The sequence below is a fragment of the Cyprinus carpio genome, chromosome B11, assembly GCF_018340385.1.
Source record: "Cyprinus carpio isolate SPL01 chromosome B11, ASM1834038v1, whole genome shotgun sequence".
NCBI classification, from domain to species: Eukaryota; Metazoa; Chordata; class Actinopteri; order Cypriniformes; family Cyprinidae; genus Cyprinus; species Cyprinus carpio.
The window spans coordinates 1,353,166-1,379,068 of NC_056607.1; the positions used below are offsets into that span (position 1 = coordinate 1,353,166).

At 40.3% G+C, this 25,903-nt stretch overlaps 1 protein-coding gene across 1 annotated transcript; it reads left to right on the top strand.

Moving 5' to 3' along the window:
- The first annotated feature begins 1,825 nt into the window (after positions 1-1,825).
- Positions 1,826-3,674, top strand: LOC122138810. The gene is made up of 2 exons (XM_042733433.1): positions 1,826-2,553; positions 2,789-3,674. Exons 1-2 carry the CDS (start codon positions 2,272-2,274, stop codon positions 3,143-3,145), a joined length of 639 nt encoding a protein of 212 aa, XP_042589367.1. The 5' UTR covers positions 1,826-2,271; the 3' UTR covers positions 3,146-3,674.
- The last annotated feature ends 22,229 nt before the right edge of the window (positions 3,675-25,903 follow it).

Below are 25,903 nucleotides of genomic sequence, written 5' to 3' on the forward strand. Positions count from 1 at the left end.
ACCTAATGGTTAGAGTCAGGCTTGTAACCTAAAGGTTGTGGGTTCAAGTGTCCAGCAGGAGTTTTAGATGAGGGGAGTAAATGAACATTGCTCTCTTCCACCTTCAGTACCCTTGAGCAAGACACTGAACCCCAAAATGGTGTGTGTGTGGTTTATGAGGACACAAATCTGTATAATGACATAGGTATTACAACATGAAGGTGCTTTATGAGGACGCTTTCAAAAGGCTTATAAATCATTCAGCATAATGTTTTTTTTTTAATCTAAAAATGCATAAAGTTTCCTGTAAGGGGTAGGTTTAGGTGTAGGGCTGGTGCAGGGTGAAAATACAGTTTGTACAGTGTAAAAACAATCACACCTATGGAGAGTCCCCTAAAACCATAAAAAAACAATGTGTGTGTGTCAGATTCTGAGTATGGGTTACCATACTTGGCCTCACATCACTTTTTCCTTTGTCAATGATTCTCTTTCTGTGCCACAAATGCTCAAGGTTTCCTCCGCTATGTAAAAGAACACACACACACACACGTTTGTTTTTGTGAATTGTGGGGACATTCCATAGGCATAATGGTTTTTATACTTTACAAACTGTATTTTCTATTGCCCTACACCAACCCTACACCTAACCCTAGGAAACTTTATGCATTTTTACTTTCTCAAAAAAACTAATACTGTATGGTTTATGATCGTTTTGAAAAATGGGGACATGGGTTATGTCCTCATAAGTCACCCTCTCCTTGTAATACCTGTGACATACCCATGTCATTATACACAGTTGTGTCCTGATATGTCACAAAAACATGCACACTCACACACACACCCACACCCAGACACGCATTTACTTAGCTATCTAAATGGGAAACTACCATAATCTTAATACTATTTAAACTTTATTTAAGTATTTTGTTATACCCCTACACTACACTAACCTTACACACACACTCTCTCTCTCTCTCTCTCTCTCTCTCTCTCTCTCTCTCAAATTTGTCCCCAAAATATGGTTAAGTAGATACACACACACACACACACAAAGGCTCAGGGTAATTTCTCACTGTTCATGTACTCCTGTCACTGGAACACAATGTTCAAGATAAGACACAAAGGACTGGCTACACGGTTCAAATGTTTATGCTTCAAATGTGCCAAAAGAACACTTTAACTCCATTCCTTCCCATGAAGAACTGCAAATATCAGTCAGTCTCCATACGCTCTCAAACTACTTAAAGAGATTTGCATATATAAACATAAAATATATTGTTTCTACATATCATTTGATTGTCATTTGCAGTGCTTCATGGGAGTGTAGTTTTGTCCCTTGTTAAAGCCACTAAGTAGACAGTCTTATACCTTTGTCTTTATTTCTGATTTTCAAATTTTTCTTTATTACTTCAAATCAACATTTGTATTGTTGTGATCCACTTCGTAGCTGGCTGGTTCGGTTCATGGCTTATACAGTTTTTGCCTATTGCTTGAACACTATAGACACATGCTTAAACACAGTGTAACCATACCTTAAACAAAAGCGCTGCATTGCACTTCAGTTACAATTCTACAACACACTTGCTCCTCCACACTACACACTATTTCATACATAATTCACTTCGTTCATAAATGAAATCTCATGGGTACCATTGGGAAAACACATCTGTTCACAATACAAAACACACTGGGTGATTGAAAACACTTAGACACACACCTGAAAACACTTCTTTACAAAACTGATCACCAATCAGCCAACCAAAAATAGGCCTCAGTTGAGCCATTTCGAGAACTTTGAAAGCATAGAGGCAGAGAAAGCAAGAGGTAGAGGCAGAGAAAGAGGAAGACAAAGAGAGAGAGGTGTAGGACATGACACTAGGACACTATGCACAGAACAATATTTCAGATGATATTTGAGCAACGTTGGTGGATCATGTGATAAATCATGGCCTGACAATGAGGGAAGCTGGGCAGAGAGTCCACCCACATCTAAGCCAGTTCACAGTTGCATCCATCATAAGGACATTCAGACTGGAGAACAGGTATGTCTTTATCTCTCCACTCCAGACTGTATCTACAGTACTGTACCGTATCACATTACTGTATCACATGTACTGTATTGCAAGTTGGCTAGTGCACCTTTTGTAACAAAAAATGGTAGTTTTGTGGAACATACAGTACAGTATAGTACATAGCGCTGTACCATTGAGATGTTACAGTACTGTGTACAGTATACAGTACTGTAAAATAGAACCAAACCAATAACAATTTGTGTTTGCTTTTTTCTACACAATGACTAGAAGACCTTCTGGGATTGGACGGCAACGCCTGTTCACCCAACAGCAGGAACTTAACATTTTGGAAATGGTCAGAGCAAACAATGCAATCTGTCTCCAGCAGCTACAGGAACAAATACTTTCAGATAGGAAAGTATTCATCAACATCAATCGAGTAGGCATTACCACGATCAGACGTGTCTTGTTACAGCTCAAAATCACATTGAAGCAATTGTACAAGGTCCCATTTGAGAGGAACTGTATCAGGGTCAAAGGACTTCGACAAGAATATATACAGGTAAGTGCTGCAGTCCTTTACATTTATAATACAGTGTTTATGTAACCTAGTACAGTAATAGCTGAATATGTACCATTGTATCAGTACCACATAGATGCATGCAGAGAGGGACACAGGTATCTGTGTGTGTGGGTGGGGTGGGTGTGTGTGTGTGGGGGGGGTTCTGTATGTGTAGTACTGTAGTTGTGTGCTTTGAGGAGTTCCAGCCATCCATGCTATGCATTTTTTGTTGCAGAAAATCTTGGACATGGATGGAGCTGCACAGCCTCATGAATTTATTTACATTGATGAGGCTGGTTTCAACCTCAGGAAAACTAGACGATGGGGTCGTAACATAATTGGCCAAAGGGCAATTGTGCACCACCCGGGGCAGCGTGGGGGAAACATCACAATGTGTGCCGCCATAATCCTTAGAGGGCTACTACACCATCATGCCAAACTAGGTCCCTACAATACGCAACATATACTCCCATTTCTCGATGCACTTCATGATGCAGTTGTACAGGACAGATCAGAGCAGCCTAGGGTCATTGTTGTCTGGGATAATGGTTCATCAACCATGATCCAACCGAGACTGGTTCACCAACCATGATCAATTTGAAGTTGTATACTTGCCCCCTTACTCGCCATTTCTAAACCCTATCGGAGAATTATTTTCCTACTTGGAGATGGCACGTATATGACCACCAACCATGCCTGCATGCCTCTTCTACAGGCAATGGAAGAAGCATGCGGAGACATTGATGCAACGTCAATCCATGGATGGATTTGGCACACAAGGCGTTATTTTCCACATTGCTTAGCAGGAGAAGATATCGCTTGTGATGTTGATGAGATCCTGTGGCCAGACCCAAACAGACGGCAGGATCTGTAATCCCACCCACGCACAATTGGCCTGTTTTTCTGCATTTACAGTAGTGTATTCTGTGTTTTATTTTTGTATTATTTTTGCATTACTGCATTTACTGTACTGTACTGTAAAGTATAATACCGTGATGTGCACTATTGAGTTGATGTCATTCGTAACCTTCCAGTACTTTCATTTTTGGTTGTTGTGAAAACCTTTGTTGGAAAAAAAGAGAACAAAAACTAAGTGTTGCATAATTGAGCTTCACAGAATGCTAACTGATGAACTGAATAAAAACAGTGAAAATGAAAGACTGCAGTGTTTTATATAAAGTAGACTAGTGTGTTGCTACTGATCTGAAAGTGTATTCATATAATGCAAAAGTGTATCATTTTGTCATCAAGAGTGACATTTTGACAAAGGATTGCTAGGTTTTGATAGCAGAGTTTCAATTTGACATAGATGTGAATGGTTTATTTCCCAGTGTTGTGTCTTGTGTGTAAAGTTTTGACACAATGAGCCGAAGTTTTATAAAAAGTGTTCAAGCAATAGGCAACTATTATGCTTTACCTCTTTCAAATCTCTGTGTGAAAACTGAATGAAACCCTTCCAGAACCAACACTGCTGTGAAAGCGGGCAGCACTAATGCACTGCTTTAATGCACTGAAGGTTTTCTCAGGAGACATAACACACGTCCAACCACAGGATTCACGATCAAAAGATGGACGAATCCATTCCTCGCTGGAAACAGAAGCCACAGGTTCTGTCCAGCATGCAGCTCTGTTGAAGTGTGTGTGTGTGTGTGTGTGTGTGTGTGTGTGTGTGTGTGTGTGTGTGTGTGTGTGTGTGTGTGTGTGTGTGTGATGGAGTGCTGGAAACAGATGCTCTCCTCTGTTTACTCCACGCGTCTCCATCCAGCTTCTCATTCCTGCCAGATTTCCCTCCTCTCACACTTCAGGAACGCCAGCAGCGGGGAAACACACTTCAGATTCCCTCAGCTGATTAGATATTCACTGCGCTAGAGGACAACATCCATTATGACGCGCACGTTCATCAATTCATGGCTGTTTCTTCAATATAAATATATATAAATTATTAATAATATTATTAATGTAATTTGACAAAATTACAGGAAATTATGCACAAAAATAATTTCCTTCACAAATCTCAAATTTTATCTGACACACACACACACACACACACACACACACACACACACACACACACACACAAAAAAAAAAAAAAACTTGTGATATGATTAATATTTTATAATGGATTTCTCTATTTCAGACTGAACACCTAAGTCTCAACTTTGTACGCAAAAGACATTTGAATAATGATGACAAGGTAAAATGTTGACAAGTAATGTGATCTAACACAATCCCATGGCAACTAACTGGTCTGTGTTTCCCAAAACATCATAAGTTAATTGTAGATTGTCATGTAAATGTAAATTTATACAAAATCAGTACCTTGTAAATTATTTATATTTCTCTGTGACATTGGGTCCATGGTTAACAATTGTTTTTGTTTTGTTTTTTATATTAATAGTGTAGTAACTACGTTTTATTTATTTATTTATTTTATTTATTTTGGCATACATATTAACAACCAATCAATCACACTAAAAAAAAAAACCATGATTAAACTATGTTTAGTGTAGCAATGGTTCATCTGTGGTTACCATGGTTTAATCACGGTAACCATGTTTGTTTGTTTGTTTGTTTGTAGTAAACCTATGGTTAATTTTTATAATGGGTTAGGCTAATATCAGTATAAAAAGAAGTTTGTTTGAACAAAATAAACTAAAATAAAGTTGAAGACCCTTGTATAAGGAACTGATTCCTATGCTATGAGAATTATTATCTCAGACATAACTGATGCATATAATTTGACAGCAGTACATTCTTAGTGTAGAAAAATTTATTACATAAATAAATAAACTGACACTATCTTGGGTAACTTGCTTATGTATTTAGTTAATTGAGGTTATTAAAACAACAATCTTCTAATACATAATGACACAAACAATTCCTCTTCACTCTAACATCCTTGAAGAAAATAAAAAGTTTGCTTTCAGATCTTGCTTTCGTGTTTACTGTGAATTTTTCAACATCTCTCTGCCAATTACTTTCAATCTCGAACAGAAATGTACACAGCAGCTCACGAAAGAAGAGCTTTAGGTTTTAAATAACTGTGTGAAAATGATATAACCAAAAACATAACATTATGGAAAAGGTGTTTGCAATGCAAGAGAAATGTTTGCTTTTGAGATGTGTTTGTGATGTTTTGAATGCAGCACTTCATTTTGCAACCGATGTGAGGCATTTTGCATTTTGTGTGTGCAATTCTTGGATTTGTGCGTGAAGCTTTAAAAAAATCATCTATAACACAAACACCTGCTCCAGAGCTGTGTTCTCCAGCGGTTCACTGATCCTCTGTTAGATCTGGATCCGGTTAATCTGCTCAGAGTGGTCATGTGACCCTGCCGCACCGCTCCATTCACAGCAGGCTGATAAACGGGGCGGATTACAGCTCTCTCTCTCTCTCTGTGATGTAACCCGTGTCTCTCTGAATGATTTCCGGGGCTCAGAGGGTTCATCGCAGTGCTGTATGACTAACTGTGCTGCAGCAGGACTCATCCCTCCACCCGAGCAGAGATACTGATGCAGAGAAATCACGCGGCTGAGACATTCTCAGACTGGACTCAAAACATCTGATTCAAAAGAGCCACTCATTCATGAATCAGAATCATCTCTGTCTCTCTCAATGAACACTGAAACACATTTAGGCTACTATGTTCAGAAATCGCTAGTCAATTTCACAAATATTTACAAAGAAATAGCAACACATTGAAGTACATGTGACATTTTGAAGCACAAATCCTGAAATGTTTCTTACAAAATATTCTTACACATTTTTTTTTATTTAGTTATATTCAAGGATAATAACCCTGATACAATGAAGGGTGTCTAGCCTAAAAAATTGAGCAAAAAAAGCTTTTATAATGTATTCCAAATTTTCTGAAGCCATACAGTATGTTTGTGAGAACAAGAGACCTTTAAATAGTTTCTTGCTGAGAATCTTACAGATGTTTGATGTCAGTGAAGATCCAGCACAGATACACCATCAGCCCTGTGTCTCTGAATGTGTGAGAATGACGTCTGAGAGCATCACTGAAGACACTCACACAGGCTTTCAACCTCACGCGCGGCTTCACTATTCAGCTGGTTTGTTATATTTATCAGTATTTGACTCTTAAAGTCTTGTGCCAGTTCAGCAGCAGTGACAATATAAAAATCTATTTTTGTGGCTTGTGTGTTTCTATCCACAGGTGCTTCTCTGAAGCTCTTCTCTGCTGGTGTGGAGAGTATTTCCATGCCTCTCATCACAGCGTTTGGCAGGTGACAGCATGTGCCCGGAGGCCAGCGCTTTCATAATGTTTGCTTACTTTGTTTGACATGCAAAAAAAAAAAAAAAAAGAAGATGCATAGAGCACAAGACGCTGCAGGCAAGAGATGTGTGTTTGTTTGCATTTCATAGACCAGTAATTAATAAATGCACAATCGTCTAGTGTAATCGACCCTTCACAAAGAGTTTGATTGCCAAGCGATCTGACCAATCATAACGCCGAATCCAACATTTTCTCCAAAAAACAAATCAGACAGGAGAGTAGATTAACTTCGGTGGACTTAAACTTGAAAAATTGTGTACTGATGTCTTTCCGTGATTGAAATAAAATACGTTCTCATGTTCATTCATGTTCATTTCATACTTTAAGTAAATATGAAAAGACGATCGGTATACAGTATGTTTTTCATATGCATATGCTTACAGTTGAGATCGCTCGTTTCTGCGTCTTCCTGGTCTGTGTTTTTGATCAGCACTTTGTAGACTCATTCAAGAGATGCACAATAGCGGCCCCTAGTGTATAACAGTGGAACCCTGGAAAATTCCGTGTTTGGCAGGGAAAGAGTTAAAGAGCTGCAAAATGGTATTTATTTTTTTGAACTTCTTAAAAATGACAAAATTTGAAAGCTGCGACCTTGTTTCATAACAGAAATAACCTGCTCTGTCTTGTCCAGTGTTGGGTAAGTTACTCAAAAAAACAGTAATCCATTACAAATTACTAATTACTACTGTAATATTGTAATTTGATCACATTACTGATTACTGCATTTAAAAAAGTAATCAGATTACAAATTACTTAACTTTCAAGTTACTTTCAAGTTTACTTTACTTTTCAAGTTATCAAACCTAAAAAATACACTACAAAGTGAAACTCAAAGTTCTTTCATTCATTTAACACTGAATGAAAAATGACATGAGTATTAAAACAGCAACTTGAACAATAACATTTTTTTAACAACAAACTTAAAATGTTTCAGAATTTTTTTAATGTTTCATAATCGTACACATAAGAGTAGGCTTATACATTCTTTGAAACTGTAAAAGGTCTACTTCAACAAAACACTGTGCTTTTGTTAAAAATAATCCTTATGAAACCAATGCGAGGTACAATCTGAGCTCATCTAGTCTATAATGTGATCGTGCGCTGTAAAAAAATCATCCTCGTGAAATCAGGTTTGTAAACAAAAAAAAATTCATCAAGTTCATCTCGGCTACTTTTTGTTTTTGGAAGGAGACACGCTTCGAGCAATAAGCTTTGAATTATCTTTGAAGAAGAATGCGTTGCGACGCGGCTTAATCCAGAGGACCTCATTCAGATGAGTCATTTATGTTTTACTTATATTAGTGTTATTGTGACACAGACTTGTACACATTCACTAGTTGATGTTTTCCCAAACTATAATGCCAGATTAAAATATGTGAAAAAAAGTACAACATTATGAAATATTTATCCTTTCATCGCACCTAAATGTTGTAGGACTCGTCTGCATTTTAGCTCTCATTCTCCGGTGACATTCTCCGGCATACCGGCAAAACATGACTTTTACTTCATATAATTGAACACTGCACTCGTAACTTAAGTAACGTTAATGTATTGACATTAGTAACTGTAATCAAATTACATAAATTTAAAATGTAACACATTACATTACTGTGTTACCAGGAAATAGTAAGGCGTTACTGTGTAATGCTTTATGCCCAACTCTGGTCTTGTCCGTCGGCGTTTTGTCAGTTTCCTCATTGCTCTGCAATGTATTTTTCATGATGTGTAGTGTGAGAGCATAGCTTGTCAGACATAGCAACAGTAACTAAGGGGGGTGGGTCTTTGTGAAGGGTCGATTACTTCACATGACATGAATAAAACACCAAAATATAAAACACAAAAACATCACCACCCAGTTCTCAGAAAGTGTCACACAGAGCTTCTGAGAGCCTTGTGCATGCTTCATGAAGGTGATCAAATAAACATGAGCCATATGGTGCATTAACAGTACGGCCCTGAGCTTTCAGTACTCCTCGTGAAACAATCTGCACCAGTTTCATTTTTCTGTGAGACACAAAGGGTTCGAATTGTGAAGACTGTGCTGGCCGCTCGTTTTCCACTGGTTTAGCATGAATAGTGAGTGAGGCTTTGAAAAAGCACTATAAAAGTGTCTTAAATGATGCATACAACTGTGTTATATAGTCCTCTGGAGTCATTCAGTAGATTTCTGAGAAACAGACTAAAATCTGAGTTGCTATTCACTGAGATTCTGCCCTAGGTTAGTTGATCTGGTTCACAAAACTGAATGATTCACTCACAAGCTGGCACAGTCTTCTAACGTCTTCTTTTTACATTCTACAGAGGACAGAATGTCATGCAGCCTTGAATGAGGATGACAGAAGTTTAGGGTGGTTCCTTTAAAGCCCACATCAGATTCATGTTTTGGCTTTATTCATCGTGACGACCTTCAGACGTGCAATTTTCTGCAGTAATTACTGCTAGATGTTGCTGGCATGCAATAGGAAACCACCACAGCTGATAACATCCCTCATGTGTGCTATCGTCTGTACATGCAATACCTTCAAGATATTGCAACATGCTTTTTAGAGAAATTGGTAAAAATGTTGGAACAGCTGGTGACAAACATGCACTAAGAAACCAGGCTTACTTTAAATCAGTGAGAAGCACCACAGCTGTGCTCTGAATGTTTCAGACGCAGATACATTATGAACATCTGCACCATCAGCAGACAAGGCAGAAACCAGCCCTTCACTGCAAAAAAATGATTTCTTACTCAGTGGTTTCTAGTACAAATATCTAAACATTCTTGATTCAACATTCAGTACTTGAAGAGCAAAATGACTTAGGACATCAAGTACTGTTTTATGAAAAATGTATCAAAATTGGTTAGTTTTGCAGTAATCTGCAAGATTTTTTGTTTTTTTTTTTGCCCCATTGACAGATACTTTCTCTAATGTTAAGAAAAAAAAGTCATTTAATTTTGATACTTTTTTTTTTTCAGAAAACCAAACCTAATCGTATGTCATTATACTTCTCAGTGAAATGTATCTTGATTTAAGAATGTTTATATATTTGTACTAGATGTTAATATCTGCTTTATAAGTACTAATAAACAGCCAGTATGTAACATGCATGTTAATAAGCAACTAGTTATTAGTGAGAATTGGTCCTTAAAATAAATTGTTTCCAGACACAATTAGTACGTCAGAAAATCATTGTGGTGTTTACTGCACTGCTGCTCATATAAAACACACAGTATGGATATATAATCCACAACTACACACTAAAAGAGCAAGAAAGAGACAATACTGAACTCAGATTATTACAATCTCAGTTGAGCCACTCTAATGATCGATATTTAGCAGAGTAGCTTGTGTTTTGTTGTGAAAATGAAAACATAATACTGTGTTATTTAAAAATGTGTGAGTACAGTTAGTGGTGTGTGTCTTTGAGATGTTCTTGTGAAACGCTGAGTGATTGAGCTCTACTTCCTCTGGTCACTTCCGCAATGGAAAGCCCATTTTGCAGTGATGCATAATTACTCTCAGTAAATTATGGGTTTTTCTATAAATTCCAGGTAATATAATGAGTGTTTAGTCGTAGTTCTCCAGTAATGGATTAATTCTAAGCAGCTCTTGAAAACTGAGGCTATTTAGGCCCGTTCAGACCAAGAACGATAACTATAAAGATAACAATAACGATCAGCTCACGATAATGTGCTGTTCATTATAAACGTGTTGCAGTTTTGTCGTCTGTCACTTTAAATGCTCGAGCTCTCAAAAGTGGATTCTGATTGGCTGCCAGAGTCTTCATCATTCATTGCCCAAAACTTTTATCGTTCTGGAAGTGATTCCTTGGATTTTGTTCCTCTGTGCCGTTATCGTTACAGCTTTTACATCCTTTTACATTTACAATGATTTTTAAAACTATATCTCCTCATTTAACTAAACAATACACCCCAAATGACAATTCTGACATCATTTATTCAGTTTTTTATTCATTCTCTCTTCTGTGGAACACAAAAGGAGATTTTTAGTCAAAAATCTAATTGCTTAATGTGAAGTCAAAAGACGCATGAGGAGCTGTTGTTATTTTATTATTGCACCAGGTTTGATGTCAGTGATGCCAAACGCATTGGTTCTCATGAGTCTCATAACCTCATGCAGGTGGTTTTCTCTCTGCTTTTGTGTTCCATGGAAGAAATCAAGTCAAATAGGGTTGAAACCACAAACCATTGACACTTCTGAGTGAACTACCTTTCATTGCTTGTTAGAAGACCTTAAGATGTCCTCTTATGAGTTTTGGTTCCTCTGAAAGCATCTGCATTCAGAAACCAGGCCTTGCTTTAAAAAACACCACTAGATTCTGCACGTCACCAAACAACGTGTGACCTCTCTTCACCCCTCTCAAGCTCATATGGTAAAATCCGGTTCTCTCGGTCAGGAAAGCAGGGCTCTGTTTTTAGAGCTGTCAGGGCCCACACACCCAGCGTGGGCGACGTTTGCTGTGTGAAGGGAAGTGCAGGCCTAAACCCTGTAATCTGGAGCTTCTGTCATCACTGAGTCACTCCCGGTCAGAGATCCCGTCTCTCCTCAGACTCCAGCCCAAGCGATGCACCTCAAGTGGGCAGATGCTGAGTGCTCGTCAGGACATTTTCCCCCTGGAAGTGCAGCCAAAGTAGGATTTGCATCAAGCGCTCATTCAAAACAACAACAGACCGTCCGAAGCACTCAAGGAAACCCGATTCCCTGCATGTCATGTTGGTTGAAGATTAAGGGGATTACCAGCTTTCAGTTTTACAATGACATCATATGCACCAGTAATCCCTCGACAAGCCATTCTTCCCTATTCTTCAGCTTGTACAGAATCGCAGAATCGCTCATATACGTATAAACCGAACTGGGGATTTCCTGCGCTGGTCAAATCTTTAGGTCGCCAATCAAGCGAAAATATGCACCGCCAAGTTTGACATGAATGTATTGTCCTGTTCTGAGTAAGACTTATTATTTTCAGCAATGTGCTGGCAGGGAAAGTGAAAATGAATGTCTGCAGTTTATGAAAATAAATGTGCTATACAAGTAATCTTATCTAACAAGCACAAGCTGTGTTGAAATATAATGGTCCCCGAATGACTCTCAGAAGGAAACTGATAAGCAGACAGAATGCGATAAGATCAAAAGTCAAGAGCATGCATTTCAGGAACGCATCAATAAAAACAGGTCTGTCTGTCTAATTTAAAAATGGTCCATTTTACCCATTCATTTTTATTGTTATGTGTATTTTTATGCACGTCATTAGCAACATGTTGAACACTAATGTAGTGCTTCCCAACCCTGGTCCTGGAGGCACCCCAACGCTGCACATTTTGCATGTCTCCTTTCTCTGAAGCACCAATTTCAGTTCTTGGAGTCTCTAGTAATGAGCTGATGACCTGATTTGTGTGTTTGATGTTGGGGTGCCTCCAGGAACAGGGTTGGGAACCACTGCTCTAATGAAATCAACTGCATGTCAGTCTTTCTGTTTGTGTGGAGTTGTTTTCTGTAAAATAGTCAGTCACTTGTGTTGCTCTATTTCCATCAGGATGATAACGAGGTAGATTACAAGGTGTTACAACAGAGCTGATGAAAACTTCCTGAAGATCTGCAATCCATCAAATACACTTTACACGCACTGCTTCAGTCATGCCGAATGTATTTTTGTAAAACCATATAGCTTACATATTGTATTGGTTACTCTATATTTGGAATCTTTTCTATGTAAATCTTTTCTATTTTCTATGTAACTGTAATGTTTTTCTCAAAATTCATGTTCACTAAGAAACTGTATTCCACAAAAAGCATGGTTGGTGTTAGCGAAGAGGATTATTGAAGTTAACTAAACGAAAACTACACAAAAACTAAAAGAAATGTTAACTGAAATAAAATGAAATATATTTTTGTTAAAAAAATCATTTTTTAAAATTCATTTCACATTTTCATTTAGTTTAACTCTCTGTATTAAAATTAAAACCGAAAATAAAAACTTTATAGACATTAAAAAACTATGACAAAAATTATGAAAATAACAAAATTACTAAAACTTTAAAGTTAAATAAAGAAACAAAAAAAAATTAAGACTAATTAAAAATAAAAAATAACAAATATCTAAATGATAATAAAAATATTAAGACAAAGTATCACTTTAGTTTTGTCAAGTCACATTTATTTGTATAGCACTTTCCAATATGGTTTCTAAGCAGCTTTACAGGAAGTCATAATGCTTTAATAAGTTTAAGAGCGGGATGTTATAAGTACTAATGAGTACTGATATGATGGACTATGGATTTAGATCTAGCAATGTTGTATTTATAGTGTTGTCTAGCAGATAAAGTATCCAGTCTTTGCTTTGTGTGATTAACCGGCATCGAAATCAGGTATATATGTCAATTATATATATGGCAAATATATATATATATATATATATATATATATATATATATATATATATATATATATATATATATATATATATATCGGTCACATGTTAACTCCCATGGAACACTAGTTCCTTGATAAGTTGTAAGGATCACTGTCGAGTCTCACTGCCTTTAACTTCAGCAGGTGAGCTTTTGTTTCAATCCCATTTTCTCAGTTTCCTCTATTAGCGCCAGCCGAGATGCAGGATGTTTTGTCACTGCGTCTGACTTAGGGGAAGTGACGTCAATGCAAACCTTTTCTAACAAAAATAATGTACGTTTCAGTCCTCAAAAACTACTCCTCTCTGCAGAAAGAGCATTTGTTAAAAACAAGCTGCCAAAATGTCTTTTTTTATACTTCCTCCACACTGTGACACATGCAGAATGAGGGTGGGAAACACTCATGATTTGTGAATTTAGGACTGCATTTTGTGCCAAAAAAGTTCACCAACGTCATGTGAAGCTCAAGGAACATTTTAAAAATGGCATGCCATGATCTGTTTTAAATTGATCAGAAACCCATCAGGAAACACAGAGCATTAGAGCAGCAGTTAACTTGTAAATAAGTGAAGATTTCCCATGCTTATTTATAATGTGTTGTGATTAAAGCCTGTAGGAATGTAGGAGAGTACGAGCATGAATGCATGAGCCGAGTGTGAGACCTTGACCTCTTTCAGACGGGAAGTGAGTAATGCAGGCCATTCAGGTCTTCAAGACATGTCAGAAATAACTGTACTCTAGCTACAAGAAATGACTGTCTTTCTGAGAACAGCAGTGCATTTGATTAGACCCAAGGAGGGATAAAGCTGCAGTCAAAAAAGGGACACGAGACCAGTGTGCTACAGTTTGTGTAATCTATGTACTAGTGACAGTCAGATGGAAAAAATGCTGCCCAGTGCCAATTCCAAAATGACCACCAACTCACTTCATCAATATTTACCAGCGAGTAAAGGTTTGACTAGTTAGCATGATCCCGTCACCCCCTGCTGGTGATCACGTAACTTCACCATCATGAGGGCAAAATGCATTGTTTTCCACTTTTTGCCATCCAAATGTAGCCGTATGTTAGGACAAATGTAAAATATGTGCAAAATTTTGCAGGTAGGTTTCTTGAAGACACAGTTCCCTTTCAATCGGTCACTATCAACGTCACGTCGGTGACCGACGAATTGGGATATACAGTATTGTTCTGCACAACAGTGTCTAGTCGAGAACTACGAGTTCAGCACGTGGTGGTCGTTCCAGAGACGAGTGGGTTGCGCACTTCAGGCTGCACTACCACGTTGTGTTGCAAGTGGCCAATTCCCCTGTGCACCTCAGCACTAAAAGAGCATTTCCTAAAGAGCAAATTTCTTTGTAAAGACGGCGGATCGTCCTTATAAGGATGCCGTTTCACCCGTGCGTTTCTGGGTGCTGTCATTACCTGGGACTGGGTGATGGTCACGATCGCTGCCTCACATCTTTGGGCATCAAGCACGCTGAGGTGGCCTTCATGAATGTGTCATGTTCCCACTGCGGGAAGATGACCATCTCAGACCTGGGAACCAGGTTCCGCTACCTTCAGGGGAGCGGAGTCCCGTTACTGCGATCTGGGGTTTGTTTTGGCGTCCGACAGATGAAAACCACTTCCAGCAGTAGCGCGGGCGGTTTGAGGGTTACAGTAGTGGCAAACCCCTCAGGGAACCAACCCTCGTGGGACCATCACTCGTCTTGCACCGCCGATCCAGCAGAGCGACCCACAGAATGCTCTGGACCCTCTTCAAAGAGCATACCAGCGGTATCCAGTGGACCTCCCCTCGACCAGATGTCGATCTCAGCATTGGAGGGAGAGCTGTCCGATGAAGATTCGCCAACACTGCCACCCTCCGGGACTGTGGGAAATCCTGAATCGGATCCGGAGATGACAGCTATGCTTTCCCGGGCCGCCGAGAGGGTAGGGCTCGAGTGGAAACCTCCACCGCATCCCAAGCCCTGGAGGCTGGATGATTGGTTTCTCAGGGGGGCTTGCACTGGTTCTCAGCACCCCACCCCGGTGCCTTTCTTTCCAAAAGTGCATGACGAGCACACCAGGTCGTGGACGGCACCTTTTACTGCCAGAAACCGGCCGGTGGGCTCCTCCTCCTTCACCACCCTCGACGGCGATGCAGCGAAGGGGTATTCGGCAATCCCCCTGGTGGAGCGGGCTGTAGCGATGCAATTGTGTCCTAAGTCCGCCTCCTCCTGGTGGGGAGACCCGGTGCTTCCTTCCTGGGCCTGTATGCATTCGTCTGGTCCAACCGGCAGTGCCTATATGGCTTGCGGGGAAGCTGCTTCTGCTTTACACACTATGGCGTTGCTGCAGGTGCACCAGGCCAAGGCATCGAAGGAACTGGACGATCGAAGGACATTTGAAGGACAATCCAGAAGTTCTGAAAGAACTACGACCCGCCACTAACCTTGCACTAGGAGCGACGAAGGTCTCCGCGAGTTCTCTGGGTCGTGCGATGTCCACGCTTGTGGTCCAGGAGCACCATCTCTGGCTGTGTCTGGTTGATATGAGGGACGCTGACAAAGATTGGTTCCCTAATGAAATCAAACCTGCCGGTGAGTGGAAGAGCAAGAGGCCCCGGGACGGGTGACCAAGAGAGAGGTAGCTGCTTTTTGGGGGATGGTGAAGGCACCTCTCCCTCCCTGGAAATCTCGACGAGAGAGCGGTTTTCTCTATCTCTGTGTCCCAGGAGGGCACGGAGAGTTGCGGACAGCTAAGCACCGGACCTCACTCATCCTCCTCCTTCACCAGATAGCAGGCCTAACAAAGGCCTAACTCACGCACCCTCTGCCAACCTGTGGAACCAGGTGAGCCTTGCACCCCACACTCACACCCCTCTTCGGCCAGCTCACAAGCCACCTGCAGGGGCGGATTTAGTGAATTGGGGGCCCCTGGCAAATATAGGAATGGGGCCCTATACATTTGCACACATTTACCTAGATCAACCCTCGAGGTCCTTTTTTGTCGTGATGCTTGCTGCTGCACAATGGTGCCAGATTGTTGTGTCCAATGTTTCTACATTTTTTATGTACATGTTCTAATGGGATTCTTTAATTCACATTTATTCATTTAGCAGATACTTTTATTATTTCATGTTGTAGACCACGAAATAGCAATTGATTTACCATTTTTTTAGTTTTAACATAAAACAAAATAAATTATAAAATGATAAACCTCACAACTGAAACTTTATATTTCTGGAATGAGTCAGAAGTATAAATTATTATATTATTTAAAACATATTTATGTGAGTGAATATTCGCATTGGTCTGAACAAAAACTGCAGACTGGATTATTGAAAATGCACATTCATTCTCTGCCAGTAGGAGGTGCTTTTGGAGTCAGAAATATAGTGGTTTCCCCGGTAACAGCTCTAAACAAAACAGCTCAGCTCATAAATGGTACTTTATCAGGTAAAATGAAAATGTGAGTTACCAGCGTAAGCCTACATTTTATTTTAGTCATTTTAACTTAGGGCTGTCAATCAATTAAAATATATAATCACAATTAATGGCATGATTGTCATGAGTTAACTTGTGAATAATCGCAACTTAATTGCACATTTTTATCTGTTCTAAATGTACCTTAAATGAATATTTTCCCCATGGTTTCACAGACAAGGCTTAAGCTAGTCCCAGACTAAAATGCATGTTTGAGCTGTCTCAACTGAAAATATCTTGTTCTGACATATCTTAAAACTCATTGTTCTGTGTCAATATGCACACCTGTAACACGTTCTTTTAAGGCATTTTTGTAATGCAAAAATTAATTTATGCAATAAATGTTTATTATTAGTGAAACCAGTTAACAGAGCATGAAGAGTAGACATGTTTCATAGGTCATAGATGTTTTTCAAAGAACTTGTTCATGTCTATTAGACACATGAAAAAAAAAAAAACAGAAATACTAGCTTCCTATTACTTTTCTTTCTTTGCACTGAGCACTTTACACAAACCTGTTTGCATTTTCGCATGACAGGGCAGCTCACTTCTGAACATGCAAAATGTACATTTATTATTTATTATTACATTTGTTTGCCTCTCTGTGCCACATACTGTATTTTGATGCAGCTAAATTCTCAAAACTGTTTTCATTGATACATTTGACTGTTTGTTGTCAGACAACGGGATGAATATGAAATAGTGACTGAAACACGACCCATTAAGACTAGCTCTCCCTTCCGAGAAGTTAATCTGCACAAAAATATATAATCGTGCCGTCGTCTGATAAAAATCAAATAGGCTACAGAAAAGCTTGAAGACAATAGCTGTGCTGTGATTTCAGCTATACTTATATGTAAAATTAGAGAAGCAACATATCAGTGTTTTAACTGAAAGCGCAGCTCCTTTCAGCCGCACGCTGAACGCAGAGAGAGAAGTGTGCGCGCGCTGGGAAAGAGGGACCTCGCGCTCGTGCGGCAGTCAGCTTTAAATGCATAAAATTTTATTTTGCTACAAGCTGGATACACAAGAAGCACGTTCAACTCGGACGCGCAGACGATTGTCGTGCATAAACACCGTAAACAGCAACCGTTCGCGTGTCCGCGCTTAATACGCATCTCCTATATGAAAAGCATTAGGGGGCCCTTGGCTTTTGGGGGCCCAAGGCAGTCGCCTACCTTTGCCTAATGGGTAAGTCCGCCCCTGGCCACCTGAGTTGGGTCCCTGTGTTCCACCTCGCTGCCCTCGCCTAGTGGGTACAGCTGTGGATCTGCTGGTCCAGCTTGTATGGTTTCTAGGTGCCTGGTCAGCGCTACTAAGCCCACCTCGCTAGCTTCTGCGGACCATCAGCCTCGGCTATGTGATTCAGTTCGCCCGGCGTCCCCCCAAGATCAGCAGTATCCGCTTCACTACAATGAAAGCAGCCGATGCCACTGTTCTGTGGGCAGAGATCCCAGTCCTACTTGCAAAGGACGCAATAGAGCCAATCCCTCCAGCCGATATGAGGTTGTGGTTTTACAGCCCTTACTTCACTGTACCCAAGAAAGGCAGTGGGTTACGACCGATCTTGGATCTGTGAGTTTTGAACCAGGCCTTCATCAGCTACCGTTCAAGATGTTGACGCAGAAACGTCCCCAAGATTGGTCTGCAGCAATCGACCTGAAGGACGCGTACTTTCTTGTGTCGATCCTTCCGCACCACAGACCATTTCTGCGGTTTGCATTCGAAGAAAGGGCATAGCAGTACAAAGTTCTACCCTTTGGCGGCTCTTATTCCCCTCAGAGAGCAAGGTGTTCGCATTCTCAACTATCTAGATGACTGGCTTATACTAGCACAGTCTCGGGATCAGTTTTGCGAGCACAGAGACCTGGTGCTCCGGCACTTCAGCCTGTTGGGCCTTCGGGTCAACTGGGAAAATAGCAAACTCTCCCCAATGCAGAGGATCTCTTTTCTCGGTATGAAGCTGGATTCAGTCGAACAGACAGCATGCCTCACAGAGGAACATGCGCAGTCAGTGCTAGCCTGCTTGAATATGTTCGAGTACAGAACAGTGCTCCCACTGAAACTTTTTCAGAGGCTCCTGTGGCATATGGTGACCACAGTGGCACTTACACCACTCAGCCTGTTACATATGAGACCGCTCCAGCACTGGCTTTATGGTCGAGTCCTGAGGTGGGCGTGGAAGTGCGGCACTCACCGGGTCCAAGGCACACCTGCCTGCCACCAAACCTTCACCCCGTGGTCAGATCTTACATTCCTCCGGGCAGGGGTGCCCCTAGAAAAGATCTCCAGGCATGCTGTGGCTTACACGGATGCCTCCACCACCGGCTGGGGGGCCACGTACAACGGACATGCAGTCTCAGGGGTTTGGACGGGCCCACAGCTGCATTGGCACATCAATTGCCTGGATTGTTAGTAGTGCGCCTTGCCTTGAACCATCTCAAAGGGTGCTTATGAGGCAAGCACATGCTGGTCCGAATGTACAACACAGCAACCATTGCATACATCAGCTGACAAGGTGGTCTGCGCTCCTGTCGCATGTCGCAACTTGCCCGCCACCTCCTCCTTTAGAGTCGGAAGGTTCTGAGGTCACTTCATGCTGTTCGCATTCTGGGCCTTCTCAACCGTACAGTCGACAAGCTATCATATTGGCCCACTCGGTACTGGTTGGCAAAACTGGTGCTCCTCGCGACAGCCGATTGCAGATTCCTCTGAGGAAGGATCTACTGACTCAGAGATGGGGCAACGTTTGGCACCTGCGTTCAGACCTTTGGAAACTCCATGTCTGGTCCTTGGACGGGACGCGAATGTTCTAGGTGACATACCCTAGGAGGTAGCGAACACCATCACTTCGGCGAGAGCACTGTCTACGAGACATACTTACACCCTGAAGTGGAACCTGTTCGTCAAGTGGTGTTCATCTCGCCAAAATGTCCCCCGGAGATGCCCAATCGCGGTTGTGCTTTCCTTTCTGCAGCAAGGGCAGGAGTGAAGGCTGTCTCCCTCCACCCTCAAAGTCCAGGTTGCTGCTATTGCTGCGTACCATGACCCCATGAATGGGAAGTCTTTGGGAAGGCATGACCTCGTCATCAGGTTCCTTCCCGCCCCCCCCTATACCCTCTTGGGACCTGTCTCTAGTGCTAAAATTTGAGCCTTTGCATTCAGTTGAGCTAAAGTTTCTTTCATTGAAAACTCTGCTCCTGCTTGCACTGGCATCCATCAAGAGGGTAAGGGACCTGCACGCATTTTTGGTCGACGATTCGTGCCTAGAGTTTTGGCCGGCTGACTCCCAGGTAATCCTGAGGCCCCAGCCCGGCTATGTGCCCAAGGTTCCCACTACACCCTTTAAAGACCAAGTGGTGAACCTGCAAGCGCTCCCCCCGGAGGAAGCAGACCCAGCCCTGGCTTTGCTCTGTCCCATCCGAGCATTAGGATGCTACGTAGACCGGACACAAAGCTTCAGGACCTCAGACCAGCTCTTTGTCTGTTTACGGAGGCCGGCAGAAGGGGAATGCCGTCTCTAAGCAGAGGATGGCCCACTGGATTATGGATGCCATCACCCTGACGTATCAGGCACAGGGTGTGCCCTGCCCATTCAGGGTGCAAGCTCACTCAACTAGGAGTGTTGCATCCTACTGGGCGCTGTGGCACCTGCTGCCTTATTATACTCACGCTGTGATCAGCGGCAACTGGATGCAATAACTGCATGCCAATGTGCATTGGGTCGTTTAGTTTACACTCAAAGAAGATTGGTCTATCGAAGCGATATCCCAATTCGTCGGTCACCGATGTGACGTCTCCGTTCCCTCCTTCAGGGAACAAGGGTTACCATACGGAACCAAGACGTTCTTCTGGACTGAGTCTGTCTCAGTTTGTTCTGTTTCTTCCTGTCATTCCAGACAGACTGATGATGATCAGATCAGGTCTCTGTGTGGAGCAGAAAAATCTCACTGCATTATTACAATTAATGGCTAAATTAATGTTTGGAAATGTAAATTGATATTTCCTACGGACACACTACAGCAAAAGATAGAAATAACTGACTTAAAACCCATTTTAGCTGGTGAGAATAATAGTGTCCTAAGACTTTGGCACAGTACTGTACATATACAGTATATATATATATTTATATATATACATATATATATATATATATATATATATATATATATATATATATATATATATATATATATATATAATTGTATTATTTAACACTTTATATTGATAGTCCACTTCAGACATTTTAACTATAAATAAATTTGACTGTCTGTTTAATATTTTCTAGCACATGTCAACTTGAATCCCTGATGTCACATGGACTATTTTACCGATGTCCTTACTATGTTTCTGGGCTTGGGAACATTGCAGTTGCATTGCTGTCTATGGGAGGGTGAGAGCTCTTGGATTTCATCAAAAATATCTTAATTTGTGTTCTGAAGATGAACAGAGGTCTTACGGGTTTGGAACGACATGAGGGAGATTAATTAATGACAGAATTTTCATTTCTGGGTGAACTATCTCTATATTAGCAATGGTTTTTTATAGTCACTAGTGAAGTGTGTGTCACTGAGATCATTCAGGTGTGAAACACACATGGTGTGGAATGAGTTAAGAGTTTTACAAGGATTAGCTGGGGTTTGTTACAGTGTGAAAAACAGTGACAGTGGTGTTTCCCGTAGCAGGCACCTCACACAGCTGTTCCTCCATCTTGTCATGCCTTGTCAGGGCAATAATTGCGAAAGCATTTGACAGGAGGAGCTCCAGATGTTCAGATGCTTTCAGATAATGGTCTATGGTGCTGCAGGCACACGGGTGGCCTGGGGAAGTATGCAAAGCCTTTATCTTCAGATGTGTCTTTTCACGGCTGATCTACAGGAAATGCATTTCACCCAGAAGTGCTCCACCTCGCACGTCATTGGCTTTCAGATGGGGTGTGTAAACACTTCAGCTAAACGCTCAGACGGGTAACAACTTGTACTGAAGCTCAAAACCCTTCCTCCTGCCCCCATGAAAAATACTGTAGTAAATTACAGTATACTGTAGTAAATTATAGTTTATAGTTTACTACATTTTGTTAATTTATACTACAGCAAACTGTAATACTGACTATAGTGAGTTCATAAACTGTAGTAAAAACTGTAGAAAACTGTAGTGTTTACTATAGTAAAGTGTAGTAAATTACAGTATACAGTAGTATATTACAGTATACATTACACTTTGTTAACTTTTACTACAGCATACTGTAGTACTGACTATAGTGAGTTCATAAACTGTAGTACATACTGTTGTAAACTGCAATATTTACCATTTTAAACTGTACTAAATTACAGTATACTGTAGTATATTATAGAATTTACTATGTTTTGTTAACTTATACTACAGCATACCATAGAACTGACTATAGTGAGTCCATAAAATGTAGTAAATACTGTAGTAAACTGTAGTATTTACTATAGTAAACTGTAGTAAATTACAGTACACTATAGTATATTATGGTATTTACTACTTTTTGTTATCTTATACTTCAGCATACTGTAGTACTGACTATAGTGAATTCGTAACTGTAAGAAAATTAAGTTTTTACTACACTAAACTGTAGTAAATTACAGTATACTGAAGTATATCATAGTATTTACTACATTTTTCTAACTTACACTACAGCATACTGTGGTACTGGCTATAGTCAGCTCATAAACAGTAGTAAATACTATAGTAAACTGTAGTAAATTACAGTATACTATAGTATATTATAGTATTTACTACATTTTCTTATCTTATACTTCAGCATACTGTAGTACCGACTATAGTGAGTTCATAACTGTAGTAAAATTAAGTTTTTACTATAGTAAACTTTAGTAATACAGTAGTGTAGTATATTATAGTATTTAGTACGGTTTATTAATTTAAACTATATCATAATGTAGTATTAACTACAGTAATGATCAGTGAGTTACTACAGGACAATTTGAAAAAAAAACATTGTTTTCTAGTTTTCTGTAAATGGTGCTGTCTTGTACTTTTTGAAACTGGTACGGATAGATATTATTTGTATTGTTGTCTAAAGGACATTGTGTAAGGCAAACAATAATGTAACTCTTTTATTCTTTTTTTTCTTCTTTTTAAACAGTAATTTAACCACATGACAACAATTATCAGCACTTGTGCTCCATCCCTGCTGAAAAAAACAGCATATGCTGGTTAGGTGTGTTTTGACGCTGGGATGCTGGTTTATGCTGGTCCTTTGCCAGCACATGACCAGCATAAACCAGCATCTCAGCGTCAAAACATACGTAACCAGCATATTCTAGTTTTTTCAACAGGGATGTCTTGTGCTACTATATTAAGTTGGTAACACTTAACTAGATATACTGAAGATGAACTTTAATATTAGTATGGCAAAGTTTAAAATAGGTTTCAGAATGTTTTAGAATGTTGTGATCATGTTTCTAACAAGTTTAGACATTGAATGTTTTAGCACATTGTTAAATATCTCAATCATGCTTTAAAACATTTCTAGCATGTCTTTAGCACAATGCTAACATGTTTTAGACACATTGGTTGTTTTTACATGTTGTTGTCATTTCTAACGTTCTAACCCTCTGCGTTTTACCACATTGCTAGCATGTTGCGATCATGATTTAGCATGTTTCTAGCATGTTTTAACTGTTTTCTAGCATGTTTAGCATATGGCTAGCATGTTTCAAACACATTGAATGTTTTAACACCTTGCATGTTTCTATCATGTTTTAACACTTTGCTAGCATGTTTTTGCACAATACTAGCATACTGCATAGATAGATAGATAGATAGATAGATAGATAGATAGATAGATAGATAGATAGATAGATAGACATGACCCTCTCAGTAAGGTGAATTTTTATCCTGTTCAGAAGTCCCATGGGAATTATAAAGGTCATATCAGTTAGAAAAGATAAATGCCTAATTTAGGATATTTAATATTTATAAACTGTCCCAATTTACCTAATATCCTGAAGATCGAGGCCACATTTGGTGACCATAGCTTTAGTTATTGTTTTAAAATCTGAGCTGAGCAGAATCAGAAGAATAACAATTAGCTTAAATAGTAGATCAGTATGTTGGCTTTGTCAATGATTCCTTAAATCGTGTGTGTTGTTGAGGATAGTGTGCTTGAACTTAAGTGATCAGATGCACCAGTTTTACACCAGACAGGAAGAGAACACCTAGCAACCACACAGAACACCATAGCAACCACATAACAAAACCCTGGCAACCATCCACATTAACCTGATGGCATCTTTTGCATGAATAATCACCAATCAAATTTTCTTCAGGACGTGTACAAATCTCTTGTGAGATTCAAAAATCATCATCATGAAAGTCAACTGGTGGAAGATGAGGACAATCCAGACTGAGCCCGTCTCCAGCACGCTGTTATCTGTGTGTTTGTCACCCAAGTCAATGGAGTCATCACACCAGCAACAACAGGAGTAATTAACCACAACAACTTCAATACAGCTGTCATCTTTCAGTGGCGTTTTGTGCAAACACATCATCGCACTGGGCTCAGACTGAGGAACATCGATGGGTAAATCTGTGAAAGTGAGCACACACTGTAAGTGGGTGTTTCGGTCCGAGCAGTCGTGTTCTTATCAGAGGAAAAGCAGGTCAGCGGCTGTGAGCTGTGACTGGGAGTGGTGCAGGGATTTCTCAATAAAGCTGGGTTAAAAATACTATGCCTGTGTGTGTGACAAAGACCGTGAGTCATCAGCCGCACCTTACATAACTTAATTTCTCTTCTGATTGTACTGACTTGAATGTCTCCCATGGCCACGTCTGCTGCTTTTGTCTCTAAAGAGGCACGATAACCCAAGTGAAAAATAAATATACTAAAAAGTATTTGAAACACATTTATTTCATGCAAAGTATACTACTGATACATTTACATATTTATATGCTTAATAAAAATACCCTGCAATTGTACTTGTGGTATACTAAACTAGTATAAGTCTGCTAAACTAAAACAACTAATCTTGTGCTTAAAGCACTTTAATCGTGTGGAAGTAGTGCTGAATATATTTGTATATTTGATTGTGCTAAAGTGGAACTATTGCTAGTATACTTCAGGTACACTTTAAATATCTTGCATTTAAAGACTGATATTATTCAGAGATCATACAATCCTCATCAATAGTGACATTAAAACACATTTTAGTAGTACTCCAAACAAATTTTCATTATAATTTCTATATCAGTACGTCTTGAGCGACGTGTCAGTAAATATGATAATAGATTCAAACTATACTAATATGAAATAAATGTATTTTAAATATATTTCTTGTTTACTAGGGAACAGTCAAGTGTCTTACTTTAAAGGGGCTAAACGCGCTCTACTTTCCACTCGTGTCGCCATACAGAAACATCCTATATCTTTTCTTACACAATCATACAGTAGAACACAATCAGTGGCTTAACTAGGTCGCTCAGTGCTGTGGATCTGTGTCTCATACAGCTGTTTCTTTGGGAGGATCTGCCTGGCGCTCATTCAGATCAACTGTCTCCATTCATTGTGCCTCTTGGCCAATCAGAGCGCACGCTCTTGTGAAAGCATCAGTGGCATTCCTCCCTCCCCGACATTGTCCTGCATTGCGATTGGCTCGCCAGTAGAGCGAGAGCTGGATTCAGAGCGCCTCTATCAGCATGCAGAACTGTGTGCCATTGAACAGCCCTCTAACACTCCACGCCTGGTGCACAAAACACGTCTGCCGCGCTGCATGAGGGTCGGAGGAAGGAGAATGTCAAGGGCTTGGGAGGGGACTAAGCGGGCCCCGTTTGCCCCTGCTGCATGTGTTTGTGGCAGAAAAGCCCTCAGAGCCCAGCATGAGCTAAACTCAGGCGCACCGCCGAGGTGCTGCTTTAATGAGGCTTTCGTTTCAGAAGAAAGAGGAAGCTGAAGGCACTGATTACAGAACAGGCCTGTGCTGTAATGACATCCAAATGTCCCCGGCTAACCGCTGCCTCTGCCACGGAGGGCTCACTTTCCCAAACCCCCTCTATAGAGACGTTCTGTAACATGAGCCGGCTCGCAATTTCATCTCTCTAACAGAAGCCACATGTGCAGACAGAGACTCGAGTGCAAACACAGATGACTGCGGAGAACAGAGACACGATTCTGAATGCAACT

What these genes read in the sequence shown, in the direction of transcription:
- LOC122138810 (XM_042733433.1), top strand. Translation starts at nt 2,272, where the DNA reads ATGACTAGAAGACCTTCTGGGATTGGACGGCAACGCCTGTTCACCCAA. An exon ending in TTCGACAAGAATATATACAG is followed by an intron (nt 2,554 to 2,788) that starts GTAAGTGCTGCA and finishes TTTTTGTTGCAG; the next exon opens with AAAATCTTGGACATGGATGG.